This window comes from Endocarpon pusillum (genome assembly GCF_000464535.1).
Source record: "Endocarpon pusillum Z07020 unplaced genomic scaffold scaffold3361, whole genome shotgun sequence".
NCBI lineage: Eukaryota > Fungi > Ascomycota > Eurotiomycetes > Verrucariales > Verrucariaceae > Endocarpon > Endocarpon pusillum.
In genome coordinates, this window is record NW_006916315.1 from 137,958 (window position 1) to 163,340 (window position 25,383).

General features: G+C 50.4%; 8 protein-coding genes across 8 annotated transcripts; 4 read left to right on the forward strand and 4 right to left on the reverse strand.

Moving 5' to 3' along the window:
- Nucleotides 1-1,998: 1,998 nt before the first annotated feature.
- EPUS_05600 (uncharacterized protein) lies at nucleotides 1,999-5,403 on the forward strand (the record flags this gene model as incomplete). The annotated part of the gene is made up of 1 exon (XM_007804459.1): nucleotides 1,999-5,403. One exon carries the CDS (start codon nucleotides 1,999-2,001, stop codon nucleotides 5,401-5,403), a length of 3,405 nt encoding a protein of 1,134 aa, XP_007802650.1.
- A 604-nt stretch (nucleotides 5,404-6,007) lies between these two features.
- Nucleotides 6,008-6,989, reverse strand: EPUS_05601 (uncharacterized protein; the record flags this gene model as incomplete). Its single annotated transcript, XM_007804460.1, has 2 exons — nucleotides 6,008-6,296; nucleotides 6,355-6,989. 2 exons carry the CDS (start codon nucleotides 6,987-6,989, stop codon nucleotides 6,008-6,010), a joined length of 924 nt encoding a protein of 307 aa, XP_007802651.1.
- A 2,554-nt stretch (nucleotides 6,990-9,543) lies between these two features.
- Nucleotides 9,544-10,901, forward strand: EPUS_05602 (uncharacterized protein; the record flags this gene model as incomplete). The annotated part of the gene is made up of 4 exons (XM_007804461.1): nucleotides 9,544-9,631; nucleotides 9,748-10,428; nucleotides 10,485-10,611; nucleotides 10,658-10,901. The coding sequence occupies 4 exons, from the start codon at nucleotides 9,544-9,546 to the stop codon at nucleotides 10,899-10,901; spliced, it is 1,140 nt and encodes a 379-aa protein (XP_007802652.1).
- Nucleotides 10,902-11,483: 582 nt separating this feature from the next.
- On the reverse strand, nucleotides 11,484-12,894 carry EPUS_05603 (uncharacterized protein; the record flags this gene model as incomplete). Its single annotated transcript, XM_007804462.1, has 3 exons — nucleotides 11,484-12,482; nucleotides 12,530-12,615; nucleotides 12,669-12,894. 3 exons carry the CDS (start codon nucleotides 12,892-12,894, stop codon nucleotides 11,484-11,486), a joined length of 1,311 nt encoding a protein of 436 aa, XP_007802653.1.
- A 552-nt stretch (nucleotides 12,895-13,446) lies between these two features.
- Nucleotides 13,447-17,297, reverse strand: EPUS_05604 (uncharacterized protein; the record flags this gene model as incomplete). Its single annotated transcript, XM_007804463.1, has 5 exons — nucleotides 13,447-14,145; nucleotides 14,193-16,421; nucleotides 16,472-16,596; nucleotides 16,643-17,012; nucleotides 17,073-17,297. 5 exons carry the CDS (start codon nucleotides 17,295-17,297, stop codon nucleotides 13,447-13,449), a joined length of 3,648 nt encoding a protein of 1,215 aa, XP_007802654.1.
- A 636-nt stretch (nucleotides 17,298-17,933) lies between these two features.
- Nucleotides 17,934-18,569, forward strand: EPUS_05605 (Cyanate hydratase; the record flags this gene model as incomplete). Its single annotated transcript, XM_007804464.1, has 2 exons — nucleotides 17,934-17,954; nucleotides 18,006-18,569. The coding sequence occupies 2 exons, from the start codon at nucleotides 17,934-17,936 to the stop codon at nucleotides 18,567-18,569; spliced, it is 585 nt and encodes a 194-aa protein (XP_007802655.1).
- A 1,774-nt stretch (nucleotides 18,570-20,343) lies between these two features.
- EPUS_05606 (uncharacterized protein) lies at nucleotides 20,344-21,888 on the reverse strand (the record flags this gene model as incomplete). Its single annotated transcript, XM_007804465.1, has 1 exon — nucleotides 20,344-21,888. The coding sequence occupies one exon, from the start codon at nucleotides 21,886-21,888 to the stop codon at nucleotides 20,344-20,346; it is 1,545 nt and encodes a 514-aa protein (XP_007802656.1).
- A 2,438-nt stretch (nucleotides 21,889-24,326) lies between these two features.
- Nucleotides 24,327-25,319, forward strand: EPUS_05607 (uncharacterized protein; the record flags this gene model as incomplete). Its single annotated transcript, XM_007804466.1, has 1 exon — nucleotides 24,327-25,319. One exon carries the CDS (start codon nucleotides 24,327-24,329, stop codon nucleotides 25,317-25,319), a length of 993 nt encoding a protein of 330 aa, XP_007802657.1.
- Nucleotides 25,320-25,383: the final 64 nt, after the last annotated feature.

The window sequence follows — 25,383 nt, forward strand, 5'->3', positions numbered from 1 at the left end:
AGTATAAGGAAGATAGTATCTATCGGGCATCAGACGTTCTCACACCATATCCGCTAACTGATGCTCGCCCTCAATTTGATCTGCTGGTCAAGAGCACCGTTAGATTGATATGCTTTGCTTGCGGTAGGGTCGGTTGGCTTGAAACATGCCGCGTCCTTCACCGTCTAGCTAATTAGAGTACCCTTGCCATTGCGGACTCTGGCCCAAGCCAAGAATTACCAATTCTGGGTTGGGATCCGCCACCCTCTGGGACCAGACCGACCGTAGACCGACAGCGCTGGTCTACCCTTGGAGTAGATGGTAAAGCCAAGGATCGCAGACTTATTGTATGGCGTGTTCAATTTACTTCCGACCGAGTCGTAAAGCTTTGATAATAACAATAAGCAGTGCGTCTCAGCGCCAAAATAGAGATGCTGCCAAACGCGGCTCAGTCTTTCCAAAGCAAATTCCCGCAACTTCATATCAAATGAATGACCTCTACAAGCATGTTACGAAGGGCGGAGGGTGGTGAGGAGAACTGCATGGGACCTGAATGAACGACCTAAAAGAGTAATTCGACGCAAAGTGCTTACAAGTGAAGATAAGATCATTCGCCGCTCAAATGCTCGACGAATATTAGAACAATCATCGCCAAGAACAATATCGATCCTGAAGCTGAATGCGGAAATGCAAAGCCGACGCCACACGGATGGTATTATAGGCTCAGCTGCGTTAGGATCACAATGCCAGAGGCCCAGCTGCATCAGGATCACGATGCTACAGGTATCGAGAGGGAATTCCCGGGAGATACCTCCATTGTCACATGTCCCTTCATTGACCTCCAACGTTCTGAGGAGGGTTGTCGACCAAAGTTATATAGAACGGGCTTTGTTCCATATGCTATTCCCAATTTCAGCTCATCATATCTCGGCATCGGTCTCCAGGGAGCCAGCAACAGCTTAAGTTCCCAAGATACCAAGAATTCAAACTCTTTCTTCGCCAACATACAAATCTTGCCCGCTTGTCCACCATGAAGTCTTCAGCCATCCTTGCCCTAGCCTCCATCATGGCCATGACCCCTAGCGTCCTCGGCACTGGAGTTCGTCCAGGGCATCATTGCGATAGGCTGGGGAACAGTGCATGCGAGCTGAATGGAAACCATATTGTTCACAAATTCTCTTCCCCATCCTCATAGATGTCAATAACCTTGAGAATGGGCAATGGGCTTTGAGTTCTGACGGGTGAGCTATAGATGCTGCGAGATCAAGGATGTTCAGCAAATCTGGATCAAGGTTGCCAACTGTGGCACTCGTCAGCACTGCATGAATGGCGAGTGGCGCAATAATCCATGAGGCTCGAGAGGTGGACTATCGGTTCTACTTCTACTTGGTGCTAGTTCGGAGACCAGTTCTCAATGGACAAAAGGAAGGAAACATCTATTGTTGAAGCGGTAGGCAGAAGAGGAAAAAAGGGCCTACCCATTCATATATTCATCCAGCCGATCGCCCTGGGACTTAGTTATCTGGTGGGTCGTCGACTCTCGACTCTCGACGCTTCTTGATCACAAATCACCCTAGCAGGTAGGACATGGAATTTATACACACTTAGCTTAAGCCTCTTTTGAAAGAAAGCCTCAAAGGAGATTAGTGTGGCTTTAGCCTATGTTTAGTCAGTGGTGAGTTCTGAAATGCGAAGTAGTAATCCAAGTAATTCAAGACTCGAGGGATCATTATCCCAGCACTCATAGCACTCATGAGAGCGTCTTCTCCTTTTCCTTTTCCGTTCGTACTCAACCTGTATATATGATCAGAAGCAAATTCGACCTGCTGTGCGCTTATTTGGAGCACCTCTTGGTGGGCGCTTCCTTCCATTACATTCTGCAGAACCCAAGGGTTGTGGGTGCCTAGACACTCGTCCCCTCATCAACGCTTGGTGCCAACCGGGTAGGAAATACACAGTCATCTGCTAGATCCCAGCCACGCTGATTGGCACTTTTATTCTATCATACATGTCGACGAGATGCCAACGATTCCGCCTTCACGGCTCGTGGCCCTCCAGTCGCAGCACCAGAACATACGCAATATCTGCATCCTTGCCCACGTGGATCATGGAAAAACATCTCTCACAGACTCACTCATTGCCACCAATGGCATCATCTCACCGAAGATGGCTGGGAAGATCAGATACCTGGATTCACGGCCGGACGAGCAGACACGAGGAATCACCATGGAGAGCTCGGCAATCAGTCTTTACTTTGGAATGACTCGACGCAGTGATAGCTCTCCTACCAGTAATTCCACGAAAGCTAATGCACGGCAGGCGGAAGGAGGTGGTGTAACTCTGGAGTCCGAGGGAGACTACTTGATCAACTTGATCGACTCACCTGGGCACATTGACTTTTCATCCGAGGTCAGTACCGCTTCGCGGCTATCAGATGCAGCACTCATCTTGGTTGACGCTGTAGAAGGCGTCTGTTCGCAGACTGTGACGGTCTTACGACAGGTCTGGATTGAGAAGCTGAAGCCGTTGCTAGTGATCAATAAGGTTGACAGGTTGGTGACGGAATTGAAGATGAGCCCTGCTGAGGCATATTCACACCTAGGGAGGGTGTTGGAAGGAGTCAATGCCGTAATTGGTGGCTTCTTTCAGGGCGAGAGGATGGAGGAGGATTTGCTATGGAGGGAGAGGGGCGAGGAGAAGAGACAAAAGATAAGAGAGCGACAAGACTCATTCATCAGCGATATGGAAGGCAATAAAGAGAGCAACGTAGAGGAAGGTCTGGAGCAGCAATTCCAGGAAACAGATGACGAGGACCTTTATTTCGCCCCAGAAAGAAACAATGTCATCTTCGCTTCCGCAATCGATGGATGGGCTTTCACGATCCGTCAATTCGCCGACATTTACGAGAAGAAACTAGGCATCAAGAAGGCAATATTGGAGAAGGTCTTATGGGGAGACTTCTACCTGGATCCGAAGACGAAAAAGGTGCTCGGACAGAAGCATCTGAAGGGAAGAGCACTGAAGCCGATATTCGTTCAGCTGGTGCTAGAGCCAATTTGGACAGTCTATGAAGCTACAACTGGTGGAGGGAAGGGAAAAGGCGACCAAGCGCTACTGGAAAAGGTAACAAGGTCTCTAGCAATCACTTTGCCACCACACGTTGCAAGATCGAGAGAGCCTAGGGTGATTTTGCAGACTGTGTTCACAGCATGGTTACCCTTATCGACCGCTGTGCTGGTGTCAGTCATTGAGTACTTGCCTAGTCCACCTGATGCGCAAGCTGCGCGCTTACCGGAGATACTGGAGGAATCACCAGGAGCCAAAGCAATCAATCTGTCAATTCGAGATGCCATGATCAACTTCCGGACCGACGAGCAAGCGCCCGTGGTGGCATACGTGAGTAAAATGGTCGCCATACCGGAGAGTGAACTACCGACGAACAAGAGAAGAGGTGCTGGCACGACACTTACCGCAGATGAGGCAAGAGAAATGGGCCGAAGGAAGCGTGCAGAGATTGCGAAAGCGCAGGCCGAAGCAAATGGAGAGAACGCTGTTGCCACCGTTGCTAATGGTTTTAGCACCGTCAGAATAGGCGAGGAAGTCGATGAGCAAAGCGGACCCGAACAGCCAGAAGATCCAGAGCATCTCATTGGATTTGCCAGACTCTATTCCGGTACCTTGTCGGTCGGCGACGAGATATATGTGATACCGCCAAAGTTCAGTCCAGCACATGCACATGCATCATCGGAATTGAAGAAGGTTCCCGTGAAGGCGCTGTATCTACTGATGGGTCGTGGTCTCGAGCCTTTGCAGAGTGTCGCAGCTGGCGCTATCTTTGGCATCGAAGGACTTGAGGGCCACATCTTGAAGACAGGCACACTGTGCTCGCAGTCCGATGGAGCCGTCAACCTGGCCGGTGTTAGCATGCCTAGCCAGCCCATTGTACGGGTGGCGCTGGAGCCTGTCAATCCGGCGGATCTGGGCAGGATGATCAAAGGTTTGAGGTTGCTGGAGCAAAGCGACCCCTGTGCTGTCTATGAACAACTCGAGAGCGGCGAGCACGTTATCCTCACTGCTGGAGAGCTGCACCTGGAGCGCTGTTTGAAAGACTTGAGGGAGCGTTTTGCTAGGTGCGAAGTCCAGGCTGGCGAACCAATCGTGCCCTACCGAGAAACAATAGTCAAGGCAGAGGAGATGGAGCCTCCGAAGAACAAAGACCTGCCAAGAGGCACCGTGATCGCCGTCACGGCTTCAAAGCATGTCTCGGTGAGGTTGAGAGTGAGACCGCTACCGGCTGAGGTGACACAGTTCTTGATCAAGAACTCTGCCTCGATAAGAAGACTATATTCCGAGAAGAAAGCAGCCGAAGAGCAAAACAGAGACAGTCAAAATGAGGAGGACAAAAGTGGGAGCGAAGAGCCGCAGGACGACATCGGTATGGACGATACAGCTGGCACGGGCAGGGGTACACTCTCCGCCGCCGACTTCCGACAGCAGCTGCAAGCTGTATTTGCCGGTGTCAAGGAAGAAATCGATGTATGGAAGAACGCTGTACGCAACATCTCGGCGTTTGGACCAAAGCGAGCGGGTCCCAACGTCTTCATCGACGCGACAGGCAACAACACATGTGGAAGGTTCCTGGGAGATGGCAATTCGCCAAATGCAGAGACACAACGAGGATCTGACAAGGTAGCAAAGGCGAAACAACCCACCGACTTCTCCGAAACAATCTCCTACGCCTTCCAACTCGCTACCCAACAAGGGCCCCTCTGCCGCGAACCAATGCAAGGCGTGGCCGTCTTCCTGGAATCCGTCACTCTCCACAACTCCAACCACAGCGAAACCAACGATAATAACAACAATCACAACCCCCCAACCTCCGAAAACGCCTCGCAAACCCCAGCAAGCGACACCCCCCGCCTAACCGGCGAGCTAATCACCTCAATTCTGCACTCCATCTCCACGGGCTTCCTGGACTGGTCGCCGCGCATCCTGCTCGCCCTCTACACCTGCACCATCCAAGCCACGCCGGCGGTGCTGGGCCGCGTCTACAGCGTGCTCACGCGGCGCCGGGGCTCCATCCTGTCCGAGTCCCTGCTCGAGGGGACGCCGTACTTCACCATCGTGTCGACGCTTCCGGTGGCTGAGTCGTTCGGCTTCTCCGATGAGATGCGCAAGCGCTCGTCCGGCCTGGCCATGCCGATGCTGGTCTTCGAGGGCGTGTTCGAGGTGCTCGACGACGTCGATCCCAGCTGGGTGCCGCGCTCCGAGGTCGAGCTGGAGGATCTGGGCGAGTTTGGCGATCGCGAGAATGTGGCCAAGAGGTATGTAGATGCCGTGAGGCGGAGGAAGGGGTTGCGGGTCATGGGGAGTAGGGGCGTGGGCAGGGATGCCGAGAAGCAGCGGACGTTGAAGACGAATTGATGGGACATGATTATATGAAACTGAAGTATGATGAGGGATTGTGGGCATTGGAATTGCATCAAGGGAGGAGGGATGAGCTAGGTGGAACATCTACGGGTGCATATTGCATTGCTAGATAATTCAACGATAAATGTCTCCTCCCATGCAATTTTACTTTCCAGCAGAACGTAGCGATGCAACACGCTGACTCGGCTGGACCTGGATAGAGGGAGGAAACCAGACATGCAAAAACTCCGAAATGAATCCGAGTATTTTGATGCCGGTCTAGAAATCTTTTTCTTTCTACCTCACGTGACGAACACAGCCTGACATTGAAGCCTCCCTTCTTGGAAAGGAAGGAAGGAGAGTCGTGACCATGGATACTGGAGAGGTTGGCGCTGGTGCCTGGATGGAATCGGGATGGGAAAGGGAGATGAAGCTCTGAATGGGATGTGATGTTGGTTGAACCCACAGAAACTTTGGAGGGGGGGGGGGGGCGGGCGTGAAGCTCGGTGTAATGGCCTATGGTAGACGAGATGGGAAGAATCAAAAGCTTCATCTGATTGAGAGTGATGGAAGTTGTTCTCCCTGTCGGTGGAGTCAATTGTCAGACCGCCTCATGCTCTCAGGTAGAATATCGCTTCCGCATGGGAACAGACTGCGGATGGAGCGGGGCGGTATGTGCAAGCAGGAATATGCCTGCATCGCGGTGGCGTAGACATGCTGCTTCTCTCTGGCGTGATTGCAAAGCGCTTTGCTCTGATGGCGAGATGACTTCGTCCATGGTTGGAGAGCGAAGCTGTCGCGACTCGGGCAACCTGTGGATCGTGGCAAGCCACCGAGGAACAGGCTCTGTCGGCTTGGTTGCGGGCTGTCTCGCTCCAGACCGTACTCTGAGCATGCCATATTGGAATCTGGGTTGTGAAACAAGGGCACAAGTCAGCCTATCTCAAAATCTTGCTCCTCGCTCACACCGGCTTCGCCACCTTCCTCAGCTCCACCCTCCCCGTCACCGCATCCTTCATCTCCTTCCAGCTAGCCGGCACCATCGCGTTTCCCTCCTCACTCCTCGCAATCACGACCCCAAACTCATTCCCCCCGGTACTGATGTAGTAATTCTTCTCATCACCCAAGCTGATAACGGTCGCCCGCACGATATCCCCAACCCTGAAGCTCTCATTCATGACGATCTTGTCCTTCTCCGTCAGCCGGACATCTTCTCGCCGCAGCACGGCGGAAAAGTAGATATCCTCCGAGCTCGCGGTTGTGCTTGTCAGATGGGTCAGGGATGCGGGGAGGAGGGTCGTTGGAGAAGCGTCCACAAGAAGGATTGACGCGGAGGCTTGCCGTTGTTGGACACGCGTGATGCGGCAGAGGACGGTGCTGTTCAGGGCTGGGAGCGTGTTCAGTTTGAGGGGTTGGGATGAGGATCTTGATGGTAGTCGAGGAATGCTCAGGGTGGGTTTGCCAGATTTGCTGGAAGCGGATACGGTCGAAACGGAACCGATGATCGATGCACAGATCTTTGAGTCGTGTACATGAGTACCTGGGCCTGCGAGGTGCGTGGTTGTTGAACCGACCACATCGCCTGGTAGAACTTTGGCCATGCCGGTTGTCTGCTATAGTCGGTGAATATCAGTATTATTTTTTGTGGAGGTCAGTAGCAGGGTTCCAGTCACGTTGACCACAATAGCGTCGCGATCAAGCATTAGAGCGACCTCTTGTGCTTCGCAATCGTAGAAGATACCTCCTTTCAAGAGTGATAGGCTTTGGCCAAAGAACCAAATGAAAGTCCTACCTACAGAATCTGCCGCCAAAGGAGAGAGAAATCTGCATCTGAGTCCGGGCTCACCGCCCCAGCCTGGGCCTCCGGGGCCTTCGGGCCTAACTTAAGGTGATTCTGTCTTAGCCTCACCTCGAGCCTCACCCCGAGCCTCACCCGAGCCGCCCACAACCCAGGTAGCATCCCTGCCTCCACGTACCCATCAGAATAATGATTTGAACGAGGGCAAAAGCGGCGGCCGTTCCTTGATGACCAGGAATTATTTTTATTTGTGGATGTTCAAAGCGAAGACTACATTGTACTAATATGACAGCTTGCGAGCAACCGCTTGATCGAATTCTGTGCTCCGTCTACGAAACCCGGTATCAGTCTCTCAGGTTCACCATCGTCTCCGTGGAGTCCTGCAGCTTCTCGTCCACATCATGTTAACTACGTGTAAATATAGTACTGATTGAACTGGTATGCCAGTCAGTTTGCTTGGACCAGCCACTCTAACTAGCGTTCGTTGCTGTCTCGGCCCAGAGAGACATGTTATAACTATGGCGTGGCAATGCTTTTTCGTGCGTGTTCATATATGCCGTTTCCACCTCCTCCCTCAGACGTGTCTTTGGTAGCTTTGAGACAACTAGAAATATTGAGAACTCGATGGATCACGTCTTTTTTTGCAGGTGCTTTGTCTCATCTCAGGAGAATTCTGCTACCGAAGGCAATCGTGTCTTCTAATCCGTCAGATACGAGCATTCCTTGCCTAATCAAACTCTTACTATTTCAGCGTCGTCCAGACCGCTTTGAGCAACAACAAGCTCATTCCCATGAGCAAACACAAGCTCTCTCTGCTCTGTTAGCACAACTAGAATCTTTGCTCCTGTGCTTATCCACGCAAATGGGACAAAGAAATGGCGTTGATATGTCTCCTGAGGCAGCGCGGCCCCAATGTCAATGGTCAAAACTGTTCTGTCGAAACCCCCATCTGCTAAATCTGCCATCTGCCGAATCTGCTATCTGTCGAAACTGCTAATTCGGTCTGTTGATACTATGGGCTGTTGAACCTGTGGTCTGTTGAAATTGTGAATCTGTCGAATGGATTTGATGAAGCTGCTGAAAAAACGCTACTTATAGCTAATAATAGGCTCAAGTTGCGTAGCCAGTAATGCCGAAAAAGTAGCAGAGCGCTAATATAATGATGCCAAAGGAATTATCAGGGATATTATAATGTGGTTTTTGAAGAATTTCGTAACCCATAAGGCCAAAGTGCGTTTTTTTAAGAATTTCGCGGCTCACAAGGGCAAAAATGCGGTTTTTTCAAGGATTTCATGGCTCACAGGGCTGAAAGAAGTGACATTATTGTTGAAGAAGTCGAATTTCGGATTTGAGTAGCGAATTTCGAGGGTAAGGATAAGCAGTTTATACTCTTACTAAGGAGTTATGTGGTATCAGGGTGTCAAAATTGAGATAGGGTTGAATAATCTATTTCGTAGCTAATGAAGCCAAAATAAGTGCCAAATGATACTGGCGATGAGGTCTATGCTGAATCAACGCGATGGAGGCGCTGAGGGCTCATAAACTGATGAAGTGGTTGAATGGATTCTATCTACCTTGTAGAATCTAAGTAGGAGGAGAGGGTACCGTAGTAAATACGTAGTACTGTGCGGAGTGGCACGTGCGCAGTCATGTGACACGCTGCGCCAGGGATTGGCTGACGGCCAATTCCAACAGTTCTTGTAGTGTCATTTCAGAACATGTAGAGACTAAAGCTTATAGTTGTTAGAAGTAGTAGCAAACAGCGTACGGAAGTGCCAATTCACTTTTTATTGAGTTACTCCTATCAAGAGGAGCATTTGCTCATACTAATAGCTATAGAAGCGCATTACTGTAACAGCTCAGAAACAGCATTTGGCGTTCAATTCGTATAGCAATGCTCACTGCCATAAATAACAGGGCGTAACAGTTACAAGAGCATTTCGTGCGTTTTGCATGCGGGGAGCCTTGTACCATCATGCTAATACGTAACAGATACGTATCATATATGCAGGGATTCTGACAATAGTTAGCCTAAAACGCTATAAGAAATGCTACTACTCTGTCTCCTAGGTAATTACTATTCTAGGGCACATTAACCCCAACATCAGATAGCTAGGGGCTAAGAGTCATCCAAAGCCCAACTGTTTAAGACGTCAGCAGGCCTAAAGCTTATGGAGTGTACCTCATGGCACATATATCTTTAGCATATTTTAACTACTTTTGGGGCAACACTCTGTATTCACAGCATAAACGCAAGCCGCCTCTACACCTCGAAAGCCTCAAACCAGCACAAAAATAAGTGTCTGTTATCTTTAATACCACAATATCCGATTGTTTGTGCTCGTTGTCAGATCACCATGGCAGACTCGTTGATCGATATGCTTCCCCAGCCTAGACAGGTTGACATGTACGAAAACTTCATCGTTGATGAGGCTGTGGCAGAATGTGAGTTTCGATGAAGGTTTTCACTCCCAGCGCGTGCAGCACCAGATGGAACTGTTGAACCAAGCTTGGCCGTTGATGTTTGTCACTAATCTATGCTCAAAACAGTCTTCCCCAAGGGCTCCCGTGTGTCGCAGCTCACCCGTATGGTGCGAGCTTCTGGACCAAGACTACACGGATCGATGTCGAACAGGAAGATACCTGCATCCAAAGCTACTTCCTCAAGGCCTCTCCCAATGATCTTGGCAAGGCGATGGCGTTGAGCGAGTTCGATGGTACAGCTGCTATACACAAATATGTACCAGAATTCGGGCCTCGGCCAGTGGGGTGGGGACAGTATAAGTCGGATCCTAACGTTTACTTCTACATGTGTGAATTTGCTGACATGATCGATGAGTTGCCAGAAGTTTCATCCTTCTGCAAGACCCTCGCTGCGCTGCACAAGAAGAATATGCCTGACTCGAATGGCAAATTTGGTTACCACATTACAACCTATGGCGGTACTATGCCCCAGTATGTCAAGTGGTCAGACACATGGGAAGGTTTTTATATTGAGAACCTTAAAGGCTTTGCGAGGCAGGAACGTGAGACGCATGGACCTAATGATGAACTGGACGCAATGTTTCCGGCCCTCTTCGAGAAGGTCTGCCCTCGGCTTCTCCGCCCCCTGGATAGAGGCCCGAACAAGATCAAACCTGTGCTTATTCACGGCGATATCTGGTACGGCAATGTATCTACTCACGCAGGTACCGGCAAGGCAATAACTTTCGACCCTTCAGTGTTGTGGGCTCACAATGAATGTAGGCCTCTGAGCACTGTTAGATTATATGCGGATTTCCTACTGACCCATGTGAAGATGAGCTTTCTGTCATGACTGTGGCTCGATATCGTCTGGGCAGGCAGTGGTTGAAGGAGTACCATAGACACTTCCCCATATGCGACCCTCAGGAAGACTATGAAGATCGACTGAGACTCTATGCAGTGTAAGCCTGGATGCTCAGTCTTCTCCATCTCTGCTGACAAGCACAGCCATAATCACTTTTGTGCAGGAGCACTACGTCCAAATACGAAAGAGATGCGCCAGAAGTATGATTTTAGTGGTAAACGGGCTAGCGGCTGGCTGGCAATCCCAGTGCGATTGATGACATTCGATATCTGGTCCAAAAATATCCCAGCGGCTATGAAGGCTGAGGACATAGGCGACACCAAACGACGAACGCCGCAGTGGTCCCAGTTTTCCAGAGCTCGACAAGTGTCCAAGTGGTGTCAATAGCCGAAAAAATGCACGAATCAACCAGCCATATATCGGGTGGGCGTGATGCTAATCTACTCTTCTTGTAATGTCAAAAATGAAATTGAAAGCTCTTTGTCCAGCTTCAGCTGACATAAGTAATCACGCACATATGGGATGCCAGGAGCTACCAGGACTCGAGGACAAAGCAGCCACATCTTAAGTCTACATGATCTTTCTGGTTAAAGGCCATTCCCAGCGCTCAAGGTATGCTCGTTTCCGGCAGCTTGCTATTTTGCACAGTCATGATGATGAAAGCCTGATGTGGTGCAGTGTGGAAGAGGACATTTTACCCTACGGAAAACCTTTCTGCTCGGCCTAGCAGTTTATGGAACTTGGGACAATCTGAGTATTTGATGACACAAGCATCCCTTCCTTGCCGTTCCTGCATTGTCTCATAAGGATTATCAGTGCTCATAAGGGACGCCTTCGCTGGGTTCTCGCAAATTGAACCTGGTAACTAAGCGCAAGCATAAATTTGAGTATTTGTGATGAACTAACAGCTCCCGTACCTCGATGAAGTGGTTGAAGTTATCAGAGGGTTCACCTCTCTGTCCTTGACGCTCACCAATACCCCGGCTGCGAGATATCGTTGGCGACGTATCGGACACTTCCGTCAATGTGATGACCTTCTGTACCAATCAGCCCACCAGTGATCTCTCGTAGGACCTGGTTGTAGTTGGCAGTGTTCCGAATGTTGCAGCGCTTGCTTGGTGACTCGCAATGTGCAACCAAAGCCATCGTCGAGGTGAATTTGCTGAGACACGATGGACAGACAGTGCGGCCTCCAACGTGAGCACTGCTGGTGAGATGTGCGTTGAATGCTTCAACAGTGTCAAAACTTCCACCACACTTCCTCCCTGGGCACTCGAATTTCTTGGTCAGATCGTTATAGTGGTTCATCGGTTCGAGGATTGCTGCGGGCTTTATGGGACCGGGTCTGGTGCCTAGATGGGCGTTTGGATCGGTCGAAAGGGATGATCTGGGAGCACCCAATCCACCCGAGATGTCACTGTTCTCCTTTGTAGGGCGAAGAGGCGGTTTTGAATTGGGGAAAAGAGTGCTCGCTGCTGGTGTGGAAGCACTCCAAGCTGATGCTACGTTAATCTTGTTCTCATCGAGGAGATCGCCCTTGAATGACATCAGATCGCTTCGCCCCTCTTGGTCGAGCACTGTATTTTGTATTGGAGCGTTCAGATTCTGCAGCGTGGGATATTGATCGCGAAGACTGAGCATGTTCAGGGAAGGAGTCAGGTAATCTTGCCGAGAACTGCGGATGTTGCTTTCATATGGGTTATCTTCGTCAAGGAGAGAAACACCGCCATGCTCAGTACTAGCATCGGTACCGCTGAACGTCGACATGTGCCCACGTGGGACTTGCTGTTCGACTTCCGGCTTCAACTGTGCTGCCCAAGCGTCCTTTGAAATCGCCTTCTCCGCTCTCCTGCGTTCAAAAACCTCCTGGGTGATGACCTGACATTCGTTGTTCTCGATATGCTGCATCAATCCTGCAGCTCGGGCAAATTTGTCCCCACATCCAACGCATTTGAGATTTTGTGATTGCTGATGAGTCTAGAAGCAGAAGTCAGCCGGATCAACCTCCAACTCACCTCGAAGCGCTGATTTCTTGCCTGCGGGATGTGACTTTCGAGACCAGCGTTACTTTTGAATTCCAGTCCGCACATAGGACAAACAACTAACGGTGGTCAGCCATCACCCGATAGGGAAGACTTCTCGCTGGGCGCTTACTATGCTTGCCACTCTCAATCATGTGGATCAAGAGGTCCGAGTCGTCTTCGCAATCCACGTCACACTTGTGACAGTACTCGTGACTTGGCTCTTTCTTCTTGTGCATCATCATGTCTTTCTCGTTGGAAAAATATCGAAAGCAATCTTTGTAGGTACATTTGAGTCGGTGCGGAGCATGAGCTTGTGGCGGGTTCTCTTTTCGATAGCCGGATGCTTGTGAAGACATTTCGTAGTGAGTTCAGAGAAGAACCCAAATTGAAGGATAGCTCTCTTTGAAGATGGTCAGCCTAAGTTCCATGCTATGGTTTGCTGAAACAGTGAAAGAAGCTGAACTCCTAACCGGCGCTAGTGTCAGGAGTGGGTAACAATGCAACAGATTTACGATATGAACGTTGAGAGAAAGTTGGGCCGCCTGATCGGCAGGTCGGCCAGTAGTAGTGCTCAAGCTAGCACGCTTCAAGAAAGGTAAGAACACCAGAAGCAAAGACTGGTGAGAATCACAAAAAGACTAAAAGTGCAGCGGGAACAGAGAGGGAGATGTGACTAAGCAGAGGTGGGCGGAGGATATCAGGAGAAAATGAAATTTTCGTGTCCTCCATGTGCTCATCCCAAGTTGCTGGCTTCGCTTGAGCTTGTTCGACCGTCTAATGCCCCGCGGTTTCGCCCTAATTTTCCCTTTGTCCTTTCCATGAACAACACCTGCCACGCCTCTCTCTGCCAATCTCTGCCTCTCTCTGCCAATCTCTGCCTCTCTCTGCCGCAGACCTCTTCCTATTGCTCAAGTGTAGACCTCCTCTGTGAGTGCATTCAGAGTCGCACCTTCCTGGGCAATATCTTCGTCGATCAAAAACATCAACGGCATCTCTACCAGAGTGCCTTTCACGCGGCTCAGCCAGTCCTTTACCTCTCTGGCACCCGCTGCCCCTGGGCTGAATTCGTCTCTGACCACATGACCCCACATGTATCTGGCTGGTTTCTGCTCAGCCTTCTTTGCATCACCCTTTGCGTCACCTTTTGCATCGTCTTTTTGAAAGTAGTACTCGTAGAACTCCTTATAATCATTCCAATTCCGAACAGTATCGTCCGGAACGGCATGGAAGACTTTGCGGAAAATCTCCGTGTTGGTTTTGGCTCGAGAGTTCCATAGGCTCTCAAACGCGTCAGACAGTGGATCAGCCACAATGTTGTCTTCGGGAGTGTCCCAGTCGTATCTGTTATGCACACCGACCGGCTCAAAGTTCTCATCCGGCCGTTGCATATCCTGTGGTCTTAGAAGGCCCAAATGCTTCCTGAACAGTTGACGTCTCAATGAAGCTGCAAAACGCGTTGCCTGCCAGGGTTGGCCAGCCATGGTCGACTGCACTGGGGTCGGATCCTCAATGATGATTGCAATCTCAGAATCATGAGTCCCAAGCTGCGAACGATCATTCAAATTTGCAGAACCGCAAACAACAATACGATCATCAGCAATGAGTACCTAGTGCCGGTCAGTTCGTACACAGCAATCGGTGTTGGTGAACTTACCTTCGAATGAATATACAGCTCTTCGCTCACGAAGGCATCGATTTCTGAGAGGTCGCCATCATTGTCCCAGGGCACGTTCCGAATGTCTTCTCCACCAAGCATATAGCATTCGCTGACCGTATCCCACCTGCCGCTCCCTGTCGCCGTGCCTGGTGCGACATATTGAGCTGCACTTTGATATTGCTGATACTGAGAGCTAGGATTGACGATGGAGCCACCGATGCTTTCTCCCTGTCCTCCGTATCCAGCTCCCACGGCCTCGTCGTGTTGCCTTCTAGCATCCTCATAATTGACGCCACTTATCCCTTCCGCCTGGTGCATCACACCACTTGCGTTGATGCGGTCGTAGTTCCGGAGATTGTAGAATCGGATATACTCATTAGGATTGATGCCCTCCCGGGCTATCATTTCCATAATGGAATGTCCCCCACGGTTGATAGAATTGTACTGGAACTCCATGATAGCTCGTGTACCTAAAGCTGCGTCGTCTCGCAGATCACCGGCGAATGCAGGAACGGACGGCATGAGAACAATAACTTTGTACCGCTGGCCAGCACGTGCGGCACGTACGATCCTCTCCACAAGCGCTCTGCCAACTTGATTCTTGACAGGCTTCTGCTGGTCGCCAGTAGCAGTGATGAAGAACTGATTCTCAATGTAGACAAAATGCTGACTTCTCTGGATGATGTCGATATATGCATTTTGGATGGAATGCTCGGTAGGGGTTCCGTTACTCCACTTGGTGCAACTACGAACAATTTGGCAAGGCATGGCACCCCCTAGAGGTCTTGGCCTTGGTGGTCTAGATGAGTCTGAGCCGCCTGTGTGCTTGCCGTGAGCATGTTGTTGAAGGTGATGTTCCGCATGTACTTTGAGCATAGACCCAATGCCTTTCATCTCATCTTTCAACCGTCGTCCTTCGTCACCATACCTGGAAGACCTGCCGCCAAATCCTCGATCGCCGTCTGAAGACCGGTCAAAAGATTCTTCATCGTCGAAGCCCCTCGATTGCGTCGGAGGTGGATCATAATATTGGCTAGGTGGTGGTGAATTGTACATGGTATTCTGAGGTCTATTACCCTCGAGCTCAGCAGAATAGCCATGCTCAGGCTTTGGAGGGCGCTCGTAAGTGGTATAAGGTCCTTCTTGGCCCGAGCCATATTGCGACATCGGTGGCGGCCCTGGAGGTGGCGGTGGATAATACTGCCCTTCCTGCTGACTGCTGTACACACTCTGCTGGTACGGTTGCGTGGCTTGCGCATGATAGGGAGGTTGTGGGGAATGAGGACGGCTTGTACCCTGCTGATACGGTGTATAGCTAGTGCTAGATCCCGACTGAGGAGGAAATTGTGGTTGAGATCCATGCCCGGGGTTGATCTGTGACTGAAGGTTCTCTTGCTGATATGAACTACCAAGCTGAGAGCTTTGAGGCCGACCAGGGGGTACTCCAGCTGCGCCAGAGAGTGATAACCTCACATACCGAGCATCTTGCCTCACGGTGTATTTCTCGTCTAGGATGAAATTCCACCGATCAACAAAATGTCGCCGCAGGTCCTGCACAACTGGCCCGTGAAGGCTGACGGAAATATCTGACCAGCCCATTCGCGAGCTTGTCTTCCTGTCGAGTTTATTGTTTTGCCAGTGGACAACATCATCAAAATCCATTATTCTGGCGTTGTTGTAGTCCTGTCCAGGAAAGACAATTGCGCGTAGGTCGTGTGGATGAGCATCAGCAATAGGATGCTGATTAGTATCCCAACGGCCGTAGCAGAGATCAAGACCGCCCATGAACGCGGTTTTCCCATCTACCAAGCAGAGCTTTTCATGGTGCGCCCAGTATAAAATGACGCCGTCGGTCATGCCATACATCGATTTGAGGGCATCGCCGCCTAACCTTGATGCGGTAGCAGCATCAAGCTTAAGATTAGACAGCGATGAAACCAATGATGATTGCATGGTCTTTGCGTCTGGTAAGTGATCGGGATGGCGAAAAACAGCGATGTTCGGATGTAAGTCTTCGAGAGCATGCTTCGTATGACTAGAAGAGACTGTCACAGGAGGCGCAATCAGCGGATTCTCTGCTTCAAGATATTCCATTGAGGCGGCTGTAGCCATCAAACCCATCTTGACAAGAAAGGAGGTGACAGCATCGGTAGATCGTGGGAGCATGGAATGGAGGTATTCAGGCAGGGTAGGTGACAGGTACTTACGAGTGAGAGCTTGGGTCACCTGAAGCTTGTCAATATCGATATACAGCACCCGAAGCGCAGATTTCTTACCTCCTTGTAGACGATAACGTTGACACGGACACCACGCTGTGCTGCAGCTTGGAGCATCCTATCGATCCGGTACTGCTCGTTCTTCATTGGCGGTCTCCGCAGATATAGCTCAGGCGAGAGCCACCCTGAATGGTTAATTGGGGGAATTCCGAGGGTATAGAGGCCACCTACAGTCCAGAATCCAGATGGAATCCCTGGCACCTTCAAGTGCTTTGGATACAGCATACATGTAACTACAACCGTCGACGTACCACTTCACATCGTTGCCGTTCTTCTGTCCTGCAAAGCTGCTGTATCTATTACTGGTCGTATCGGGCGAGACATATGCACCTTGGTAGGCTGATTGTCCACTTTGAGCTCCATGATGAGAGGTCGACTGAGGCTCATTCTGGCCGCTGAATTTCCCGACAAGCTCTGCCCCAACGCCATGTACAACTCCATGGAGGGTATTGAAGATAGAGCTGACAGCGTCCGGTTTCTTCTGTGGTGCCTGTGGAGGTGGCCCACCAGGGTACGGGGCTTGACCACTAGTCGCAGGATTCTGTCAAAATGTTATCAGCTATTTTCATTGTTTACATTTAGAACTCAGTGCCCGACTCACATAGCCAGCTGGTTCATGGGTGTACTGCTGACCAGCCGGATTGCTTGGTTGCTCAGTATATCCATACGGTGACTGTGATGGCTGTGGGTGTTGAGATTGCTGGTACTTGTTCTTCAAGAATTTGAATGTGTCCCCGACAATGCCGCGGTCAGTGCCCTGAGAGCCTGCTCCTCGATCTTTGCCGTACTCGTCTCCGTAGGCTAGGTCATCGTCTTTTCTAGACATGATCGCTACCGATGCTCAGACTCGAAGTCAAAGCCAAGGAATTTGAGGGATAGCCAAAAAAGAGGGCGGAAAGGCTGATGTTTTAAATAATTCTTGACCGAGGGAGGATATTCACGCGCTCCTCATAGACCTTTGTTTGATATCCAGTCACTCGCCGATGCCAACTGAGAACCTGAATGAAAGGGCGCTTGATTCAGATTTGCTACCTTCGATATATCCTGTCATTGAAGGATTGCTGCGTACCGTGTCACTGTCATTGTGCAGTGTGGTGACTGAAGATGAAGATGAAGTAGTAGTAGGTAGTGGTTAATTGGACCCTTGAAAGAGCCCGAAGGCCCCGTCCTGCCCCTCAGCTGGTCGACGGTGCGGAGAAGCCCCAAAACTTCCCCACTACAACGTCAATTGTCCCCCTCATAGATGGGTACGGATAGTGTGTTTAATGAATAATGAGATCACAATTGGCTTGGTACCAGTATGTCCCATATCTATAATCTGCGAATCATGGCTTCTTCCAACCGTCCTGTTTTTACCACTCTCAAAAGCCCTCCCAGATCAAGAAACACAGCAGCAATCCGATAGCGCCTCTTCTCTCAACTTTTCAGACTTTCCATCCCCACCACCCCCTTCAATTAAAGGATGTCTATCGCTACGCTTGACGTGAGCTTTCCACACCTTCAACACCTTCCACACCACTGCTAACACTAGCAGACCACGCAACATCCTAATCTCCCTGCTTCCGCACCAACTCTCTTCAACGCCAAAGCCAAGAAGCAGCTGACCTTTGAACAAATAGCTCAGGAGATTGGCCGCAATGAAGTAGCAGCAGCAGCGATTTTTTATGGCCAGGCCAAGCCTTCGCCAGAGGATATTCAGAAGCTATCTTCACTTCTTGAGATTGATCAGCAGATCCTCGAGTCGCAGATGGGCGGATTTCCTGACCGAGGCCGTACTGTGGAAATGCCACCCAAGGAGCCCCTCATCTACCGGCTGTATGAGATTGTTCAAAATTATGGATACGCATATAAGGCTGTATTGAATGAGAAGTTCGGTGACGGTATTATGAGTGCGATTTCTTTTTCGACAAAGGTCGAGAAGGAGACAGACAAGGATGGTAACAACTGGGCTGTCATCACTTTACGTGGTAAATGGTACGCTTATTTCACTCTTCGCCGCAGTCTTCTTCACTCATCTGTGAAACAGGTTACCCTTCACTCGCTTCTAGGCAGCGTATTTCTCCTCTCAAGCATTTCTGGCTCCGGCTGGATAGACTAGCTGTGAAACGAAACAAAGACCATCTGACCACTGTCAACTTTCCCATTGATATTGTTTTCGACTGCCGAATCAGGCTAGCTGGAACCACCCAACGAGAAGAGCTGTCATTTATTCCTCGGGCTGGGTGCGATCTCTCTAGAAAGAGTAAGTGATGTGGAGCTATTCGATTTGGCAGTAGGCTTTGAGTTTGCCTGGGGTTCATTTCTGGACAGGATCTTTACAAACCACAGCTTACTATGGATCAAGTCGTCCGCATGGCAAATTTGGGATCACCCCTATTGATATATCATACCCTAGGCTCAAAACATTTCAACGAAGAGCGTGAAACGTGGTCCATATCCATGTATTAGCAATGCTGCGAACTAGAGTTCCGCTCCCATCTTTGACAGCCTATCGATCACTCAAGCCAACGCGCGTAGTCCTATTTCCCATAAGCAGGCCCCTGACAGGCAGCAGCAGCTATCATGTGGAGGAAATGCACAGACTGCATGCACATAGCCAATCATCTCCTTCTCCACGTCCCCTTCCGATGCAGCGTCACAAAAGCAGCCAGTCCCGAGATCTATCCGTCCGGGATCCGGGATATGGACCAATTTGGAAGACACCAAACACGGCTTTCCACAATGCCGACACTATCTTGCCGTCTTCGTCCTTGTTCACATCTTGCACGTTGATCCTGATTTGGCATCCAAGTTGTTTTTGGAAGACGCCGTCCTTTGTAGAGTGAGAACAATATCAACGAGGAACAATATTAAGGAGCAGGTCTTGGCATCGCCCAGGAGGCCTCGCCGCCCATTTTGGCCATCTTCATCGCCGTTCTCATTATCTGGCCTGTCGGCCTTTGACTCAAAGCAGGGTCTTCGAGATGAATCCATTGGTCTTGTCTCCGTCGTGTATCCGGCCTCCACCCACTCAAAGCCCCAACAAAGCCCCCTCCCAGTACAAATAGATGTCCTCCCAATCCCTCCCAATCCCTCCTCTTCCATCCACTCTCGTTCCAGTCCAACTTCACTCCATTGCATATCACAAGACTTTCAAAGAGCGTTCCCAATTTCCCCCGAAAAACACATCACTTTCACAATGGGCAACCAACCAGGATATTTCTGCACCGTCCAGAAGATGGGAAGCCAGCCCGGCTACTTCTGCACCGTGCAGCGCAGTAAGTAAGCACCACTACCACACACAGCAGGGTTCTATCTTTCAACCGGAAAGACTTTTGGCTAACACACATCCTTTGCAGGATAAATGCCAGACGAACCAGTCCAGAGGATGTGCTGGAAAGTATGCCATCGCGCTGCTGAAAGTGTCACCAAGGCGACTCAAGGTCCATTTCAGGGAAATGGTCTTTGATAATGGTTTTCACGGACGGCAGTTCTAGCGATGGATATTCAAACCCGAGCTCGTCATAACATTACCCTCCCTGGATATTTTCCCCTTCCTTTCGGTTCCGCATATACACGCGCACTTCATTTACCCTGCTTTTCGTTTCATGGAGGATAGCCATTTTTGGGATGACAAATAAAAGGGCGGGTTCAGTAGCGTTCAAAGGCTCTGTACTTGGTCCACCATTTGATGCTATTTACTCTTAGGGACATGTTCCCCAAGTGGGTTTGCACAAGCTCTGGATCGGCCTTGGGTTTGTTGCCGGCTGCTATTAGAGGTGTATTGGTCTGTTTGTTGATTTTTAATTCAAATAATACTCGGAGCAATAGGAGTTTTTCGTCATACATTCTTGCTAATGGCTTTGAAACGGTGGTTGCGTGATATTCCTCACTCACAATGCATCGACTCGACGTCTTTTATCTCGGTCTCGATATGGAGAGGGACCTCTTTTTCGCCTGCTTCTGCTATCTTCGTCTTCGTATCGATCTCGGTGTCTGCTAGCGCTCCTTGACCTCGTTCGAGACTGTCTGCCCAGGCGATATGAGTCGGCCCCCTCACCACCATTTCTGCCATAATCGCCATTCCGCATAGCTCGTGGTCCTCCCGGGGCATCACTCGCCGTTCCATCTCTTCTATCCCGAACAGCAGATGCGTTCGCTCCGGTAGGTCCTTTCGCACCACCATCGTGATCAGGCCTGAACCTTTCGTCCACATCGAAATTCGGCTTCGGTCCTCTTCTCTCTTTCTGATCATATCCCTGGCCCCATTTGCCAGTATCTTCTCCTTTGAGATCAATATATCTTGTTCTTCCCTTCTTGCCCAGCTTGGTCATGTCTCGCACCTGCATGTACTGAGGTAGGGCCTCTCGGTTCTGCACTTCATCCACAAATCTAGCGCCCATGAGATCGCGTTTCCTCAAGATCTCTGCCGTCTCGTCGTCCTGGAAGAAAGCTCCCTTGTGATGATATCTCTGCAGGAACCCTGCTCTGCCCCTTCCATCTTCCTTCTCCTCCTTCTGCTTTTCCAGATACTCTCGATCCTCGGCCTCCCGTTCCGCTTGGGTAAGATTTCTTCGTCTCTGAACCTCCTCAATCTCCTTCTCGCGTTGCTCAATCGCTTCACGATCACGTTTTAACCGCTTCAGCTCTCGTAGTTTCCAGGCGGCGTACTCAGCCTCTGGATCGAGGCCGTCGGTGTCATCGACCATGTCTTCAGCAGCAACTTCATCATCATCATCCCATCCTTTGCGTCCCGCGGCTCGGGCTGCGGCGTCCCGTTCAAGTTTGTCTTTGATCATCAGGTCTGCCATTTCTTTGCGACGTAACTCATCGGCTTGGATCTTATCTATGGCGGGAGAGGCGCTGACAACACCGTTCGTAGCTGCATTAGAGGATAGATCTGCGTTCGTTGAACCGACTTTACCTCTATCTGACTTCTTGATGAATGTTGGTCGTTGAAACTTTCGATGGGGTTCTTCTTCCGAACTACTCTCTTCCTCTTCATCGGAGTCTTCCTCGGAGTCTTCAGAGCCTACCTCCTCTGTAGAACTTATCCCATCCGCTTCTGTAGTTCTAGAGATAGCAGACGTGGTGGATTTTTGGACAACTCTGCGACCCTGACCTTCAACATGTGCTGCTGGTAGAGACACTCCATTGGCTTCGCCTTCGTCCTCTTCCTCTGTCACGAAACCCTCGTCTTCGCTCTCTTCTTTCCGTGCGCTCTGGGCAGGCACTTGGCGGCGTTGGGCTCCAGCCGGGAATGAGCTGGCTCTTGGTTGCGCTGGCCCTGGCGTTGACTGCTTTTCGCTTTCAGCCTCAGACACATCTTCCTCGGAAGAGGTGTCCTCTTGAACAGCCTTACCAGGACGGTAACGGGCAACAGGTCTTGCAGGATTCGCTGTCATGCGCTTCGACGGATTCGGCATTGGCGGAGGCATGTCGGGTGGTGAGCAGGATACGGAGCTGAGCGAAGATTGCTCGAATGTGCGGGTCTATCATCCTTTCATTGAATTGATGTGATATCAAACTTGATCAAAGCAAAGGCCTGGGCACATGGAACTGAGATTCTAGGGTAGACCATACAGCAAGTTACGCAGTTTATGAGCTCTTGGCACACAATCCTCTTCTGCCGAGTCATAGACCTGCATGAGGTGGGCGAAAGACCTGGTGAACAAGGGTTACTTGGAGAATTATGAGGTCAGAACAGACTGATTGAAAAATGTGGAGAAAAGATTTGCAGCGGCTGCATCATAAGGCCAGCCAGTGAACAGCTTGATATGGCCTGAAGGCTGTCACACATTTACGTACGAGGTAGAAGACGTGCTCTTATCCCTAGCAAGCACCGTTAAATGAACTGCCGTGGTGTGGTGTTGTATACTACGTACATGCCCATGCGGTCATGTAACCTCCCAGATGGCATTATCTAACATCTGATATTAGTCCAGCCACAACTAAGACATGTGAGGAGGTTGAATATGCCACCTTCACGCGGCATACGGAGCTCTCGCTCACTCCCAGCACCAGGAGTGAAGGATACAAAAGATAATCGTCTCGGCCATAACGAAGGGGTCTGAAAGAGTTTGCCCAAAGCTAGATTGCCTAGCACAAGGAAAGGACAGCAACCAAATTTGGTGAAACAATGCATAGCAGACCGGTGTCCTTCGAGGGACTCCGGACTGGAAAGACGGCACCGTAGGAGGAAGACTGAATTGAGGGCACAAGGGACAAATCCTTGCCAAACAACAAAGAGGCTACAATGTATATCGTTGGCTCGTAGTGGTTGTCCAATTGTTGATTTCTGCTAGAGCCCGAAGACCCTGGAAATTTGTACCAGTGACCCAAACCGTAATGTCTAACTTATTAAGAAAAGTTTCTTGTGCTTCAACGACCACCAATGATTGACCACTTCTTGATGCTGACCGGTGTGTGATAGAACTCTGTGTCCTCTTTTGCTTACTTTGAAAAGCAGAACAAGCTCTCCAAGAGTCCAAGCAAGAGTGAACCACATTAGTGCGTAGACTCGTACTGCTCCTCCAGGTGGTCACCCCAGCACAAGTCGGTGCTGTTGTGGTAACACTCTTGACGTCAAACAGATCGAAGAAGAGACCGTAGCACCACGGGGGCCTGTGCCAGCAAAATCGGGCAAGCAATGTGGCAAAAAGGCGGAGTACGAGAAGGGCGCAGAGTAACGCAAGACTAGATGGTAGTCATGGCCTCTCGAGCTAGACAACACGATGGTCTCGTGATCACCTTCCCCTTACTAAACCCATGTCACCGGGATGGGAACATGGAGACCAGCATTGCCTCTAGCAGTGAACTAAAAAACTGGTATTTGAGGCGAGATAAGCGAGACGGATGCTGCAGGAGAAGGATGAGATGGAGATGGAGGTACTACTAGTACTCTATACTAGTACTCTACGGGGGAGGGAGAAGTATTGGTAGAATGGCGCCAGAAGCTCTATGTGAAATTACAACGCCACGGAAATGGCCCTTAGTACTAGTAGGGTAGGATAGAGTGCCCAGAGATCGTTTAATTGGGACTACTCTTGCTAGTCTGATCGCTTGAATGCCCAACAGTGACAGGGATAATCGTACAAGAATCGACGGGGCTATCTGTCTCCAGACCGTTCGGAGTGGCAAATACGAGCGCGGTGCTACGAATACTTATGCCTCACCCCGTAGTAAGGAAGAGGAGGAGGAGGGTGCAAAGGATGTGCAAAGGATGTGCATACTACTAATCGGTTGACCCATTGACTTGTCTACCACAACCCTGGTCCCATTCCGTAGTGGAAACTGGAGACGAGTGGAGAAAAATCCTGACATGTCCCCCTTTTCGTGCAACCTCATGTGCGTGATGGCTCTGACACTGACAGCGCTATCAAGCCACCACAACCCTAACCTAGTACTCCACCAGCGAGAAACCGAGCCAACCCACGCCAACCCACGCGTGAGAAGTAGGAATAGAGGACCTGGCCATGGTGTTCCACACCACCACTGTGGTTCCCGCAGAGGACAAAGATCTGAAAGACCTTGCAGGACGTATGCCGATCATTTGTCAAGCTCGCTCGAGCCTCGAATAGCTCTGACTAGCTGATTGTTTTACTAGATGAGCTTCTATCAAACACTGCTACCCAACCGAACTCACGGCAAATACCCATATCATATCACATCGCTTCCTCTGCTCCTCCCCTGGTTGTCCTGTTTTGCTCCGGACATGACCGCTGCATCAAGGACGAGTGGAGCACACTTTGAGGACAAGGGCAGCTTGAGGCTCAAGATCGTGTTTGAGAAGGATTTCGCCTGCAGTGTTGCGCCGGCCTAAAGTCTTGCTCTCTGGCATTGTCTTACGCTGTTGGATCTACAATTGTCATTCAATATGGGGCTTCTTTACGCCATAGCAATAGTGCTTGCTACGTTCGGCATCTTCTGGTTCATGACCACTACATTGTTCGCCTCTCTATTCCCTCCACCGTTCGAGCTGCGCAATAAGCGCATCCTCCTCCTCATTGGCCATCCAGACGATGAAGCCATGTTCTTCGCTCCCGCACTGATCGCATTGTTGTCTCCCGAGAACCGCAATCATATCCAAATCGTCTGCCTCTCCACTGGTAACGCCATCGGCGAAGGGGAGATCCGCAGGGGAGAGCTTCTCAACAGCGCCCGCAGGCTCGGCATGCGCAGCAAAGATGATGTTCTTATCATAGACGATGCACGTTTTCAAGACGGTGCACAGAACCATTGGAAAAAAGAGGACATTGCGGATCTCCTCTCTCACCTTTTCACCCCACAGCCGTCTTCAAAGCTGGATACATCTACATCCTCCTTCTCCACCTTAAACCAGCCTCCACAAACCCAAGTAAACGGCAACCCATCCTCCGGCCCTATCAACCCCGCAGATAAACAAAGAACGCCAGAAGTAATTCTCACCTTTGACCCGCACGGCATATCCACCCACCCCAACCACTGCGCCTGCTACTATGGCGCCATCCATTTTCTTCAAAACCAGCTCAAACACCCCAAACCCAACTCCAAGTCACCTACAACCCCACCGACCCTTTACACCCTAACATCCATCTCCCGCCCCCGAAAATACATATCCGTCCTCGACGCGCCCATCACCCTCCTCACCAGCCTCACCAGCGTGTTCTTCTCCAACCTCCAACAATCCGCAAGAAAAGCCAGAAGAAATGTGCAGGACGGAAGAGCAGACAGGGTTATATTCGTAAGCGGCTTCCGCAACTACGTCAAAGCGTTCGGAGCCATGGTCTTCGCGCACAAGACTCAGATGCTCTGGTTTCGCTGGGGGTGGGTGCTCGTGGGTAGGTACATGGTGGTTAACGATTTGAAGAGGGAGAGGGTGGGTGTGTGAGATGTGCACATACTTATTTGTGTTTTGTGTATGGGGTAGTTGTGGGCTTGACTATGGGGGCTCG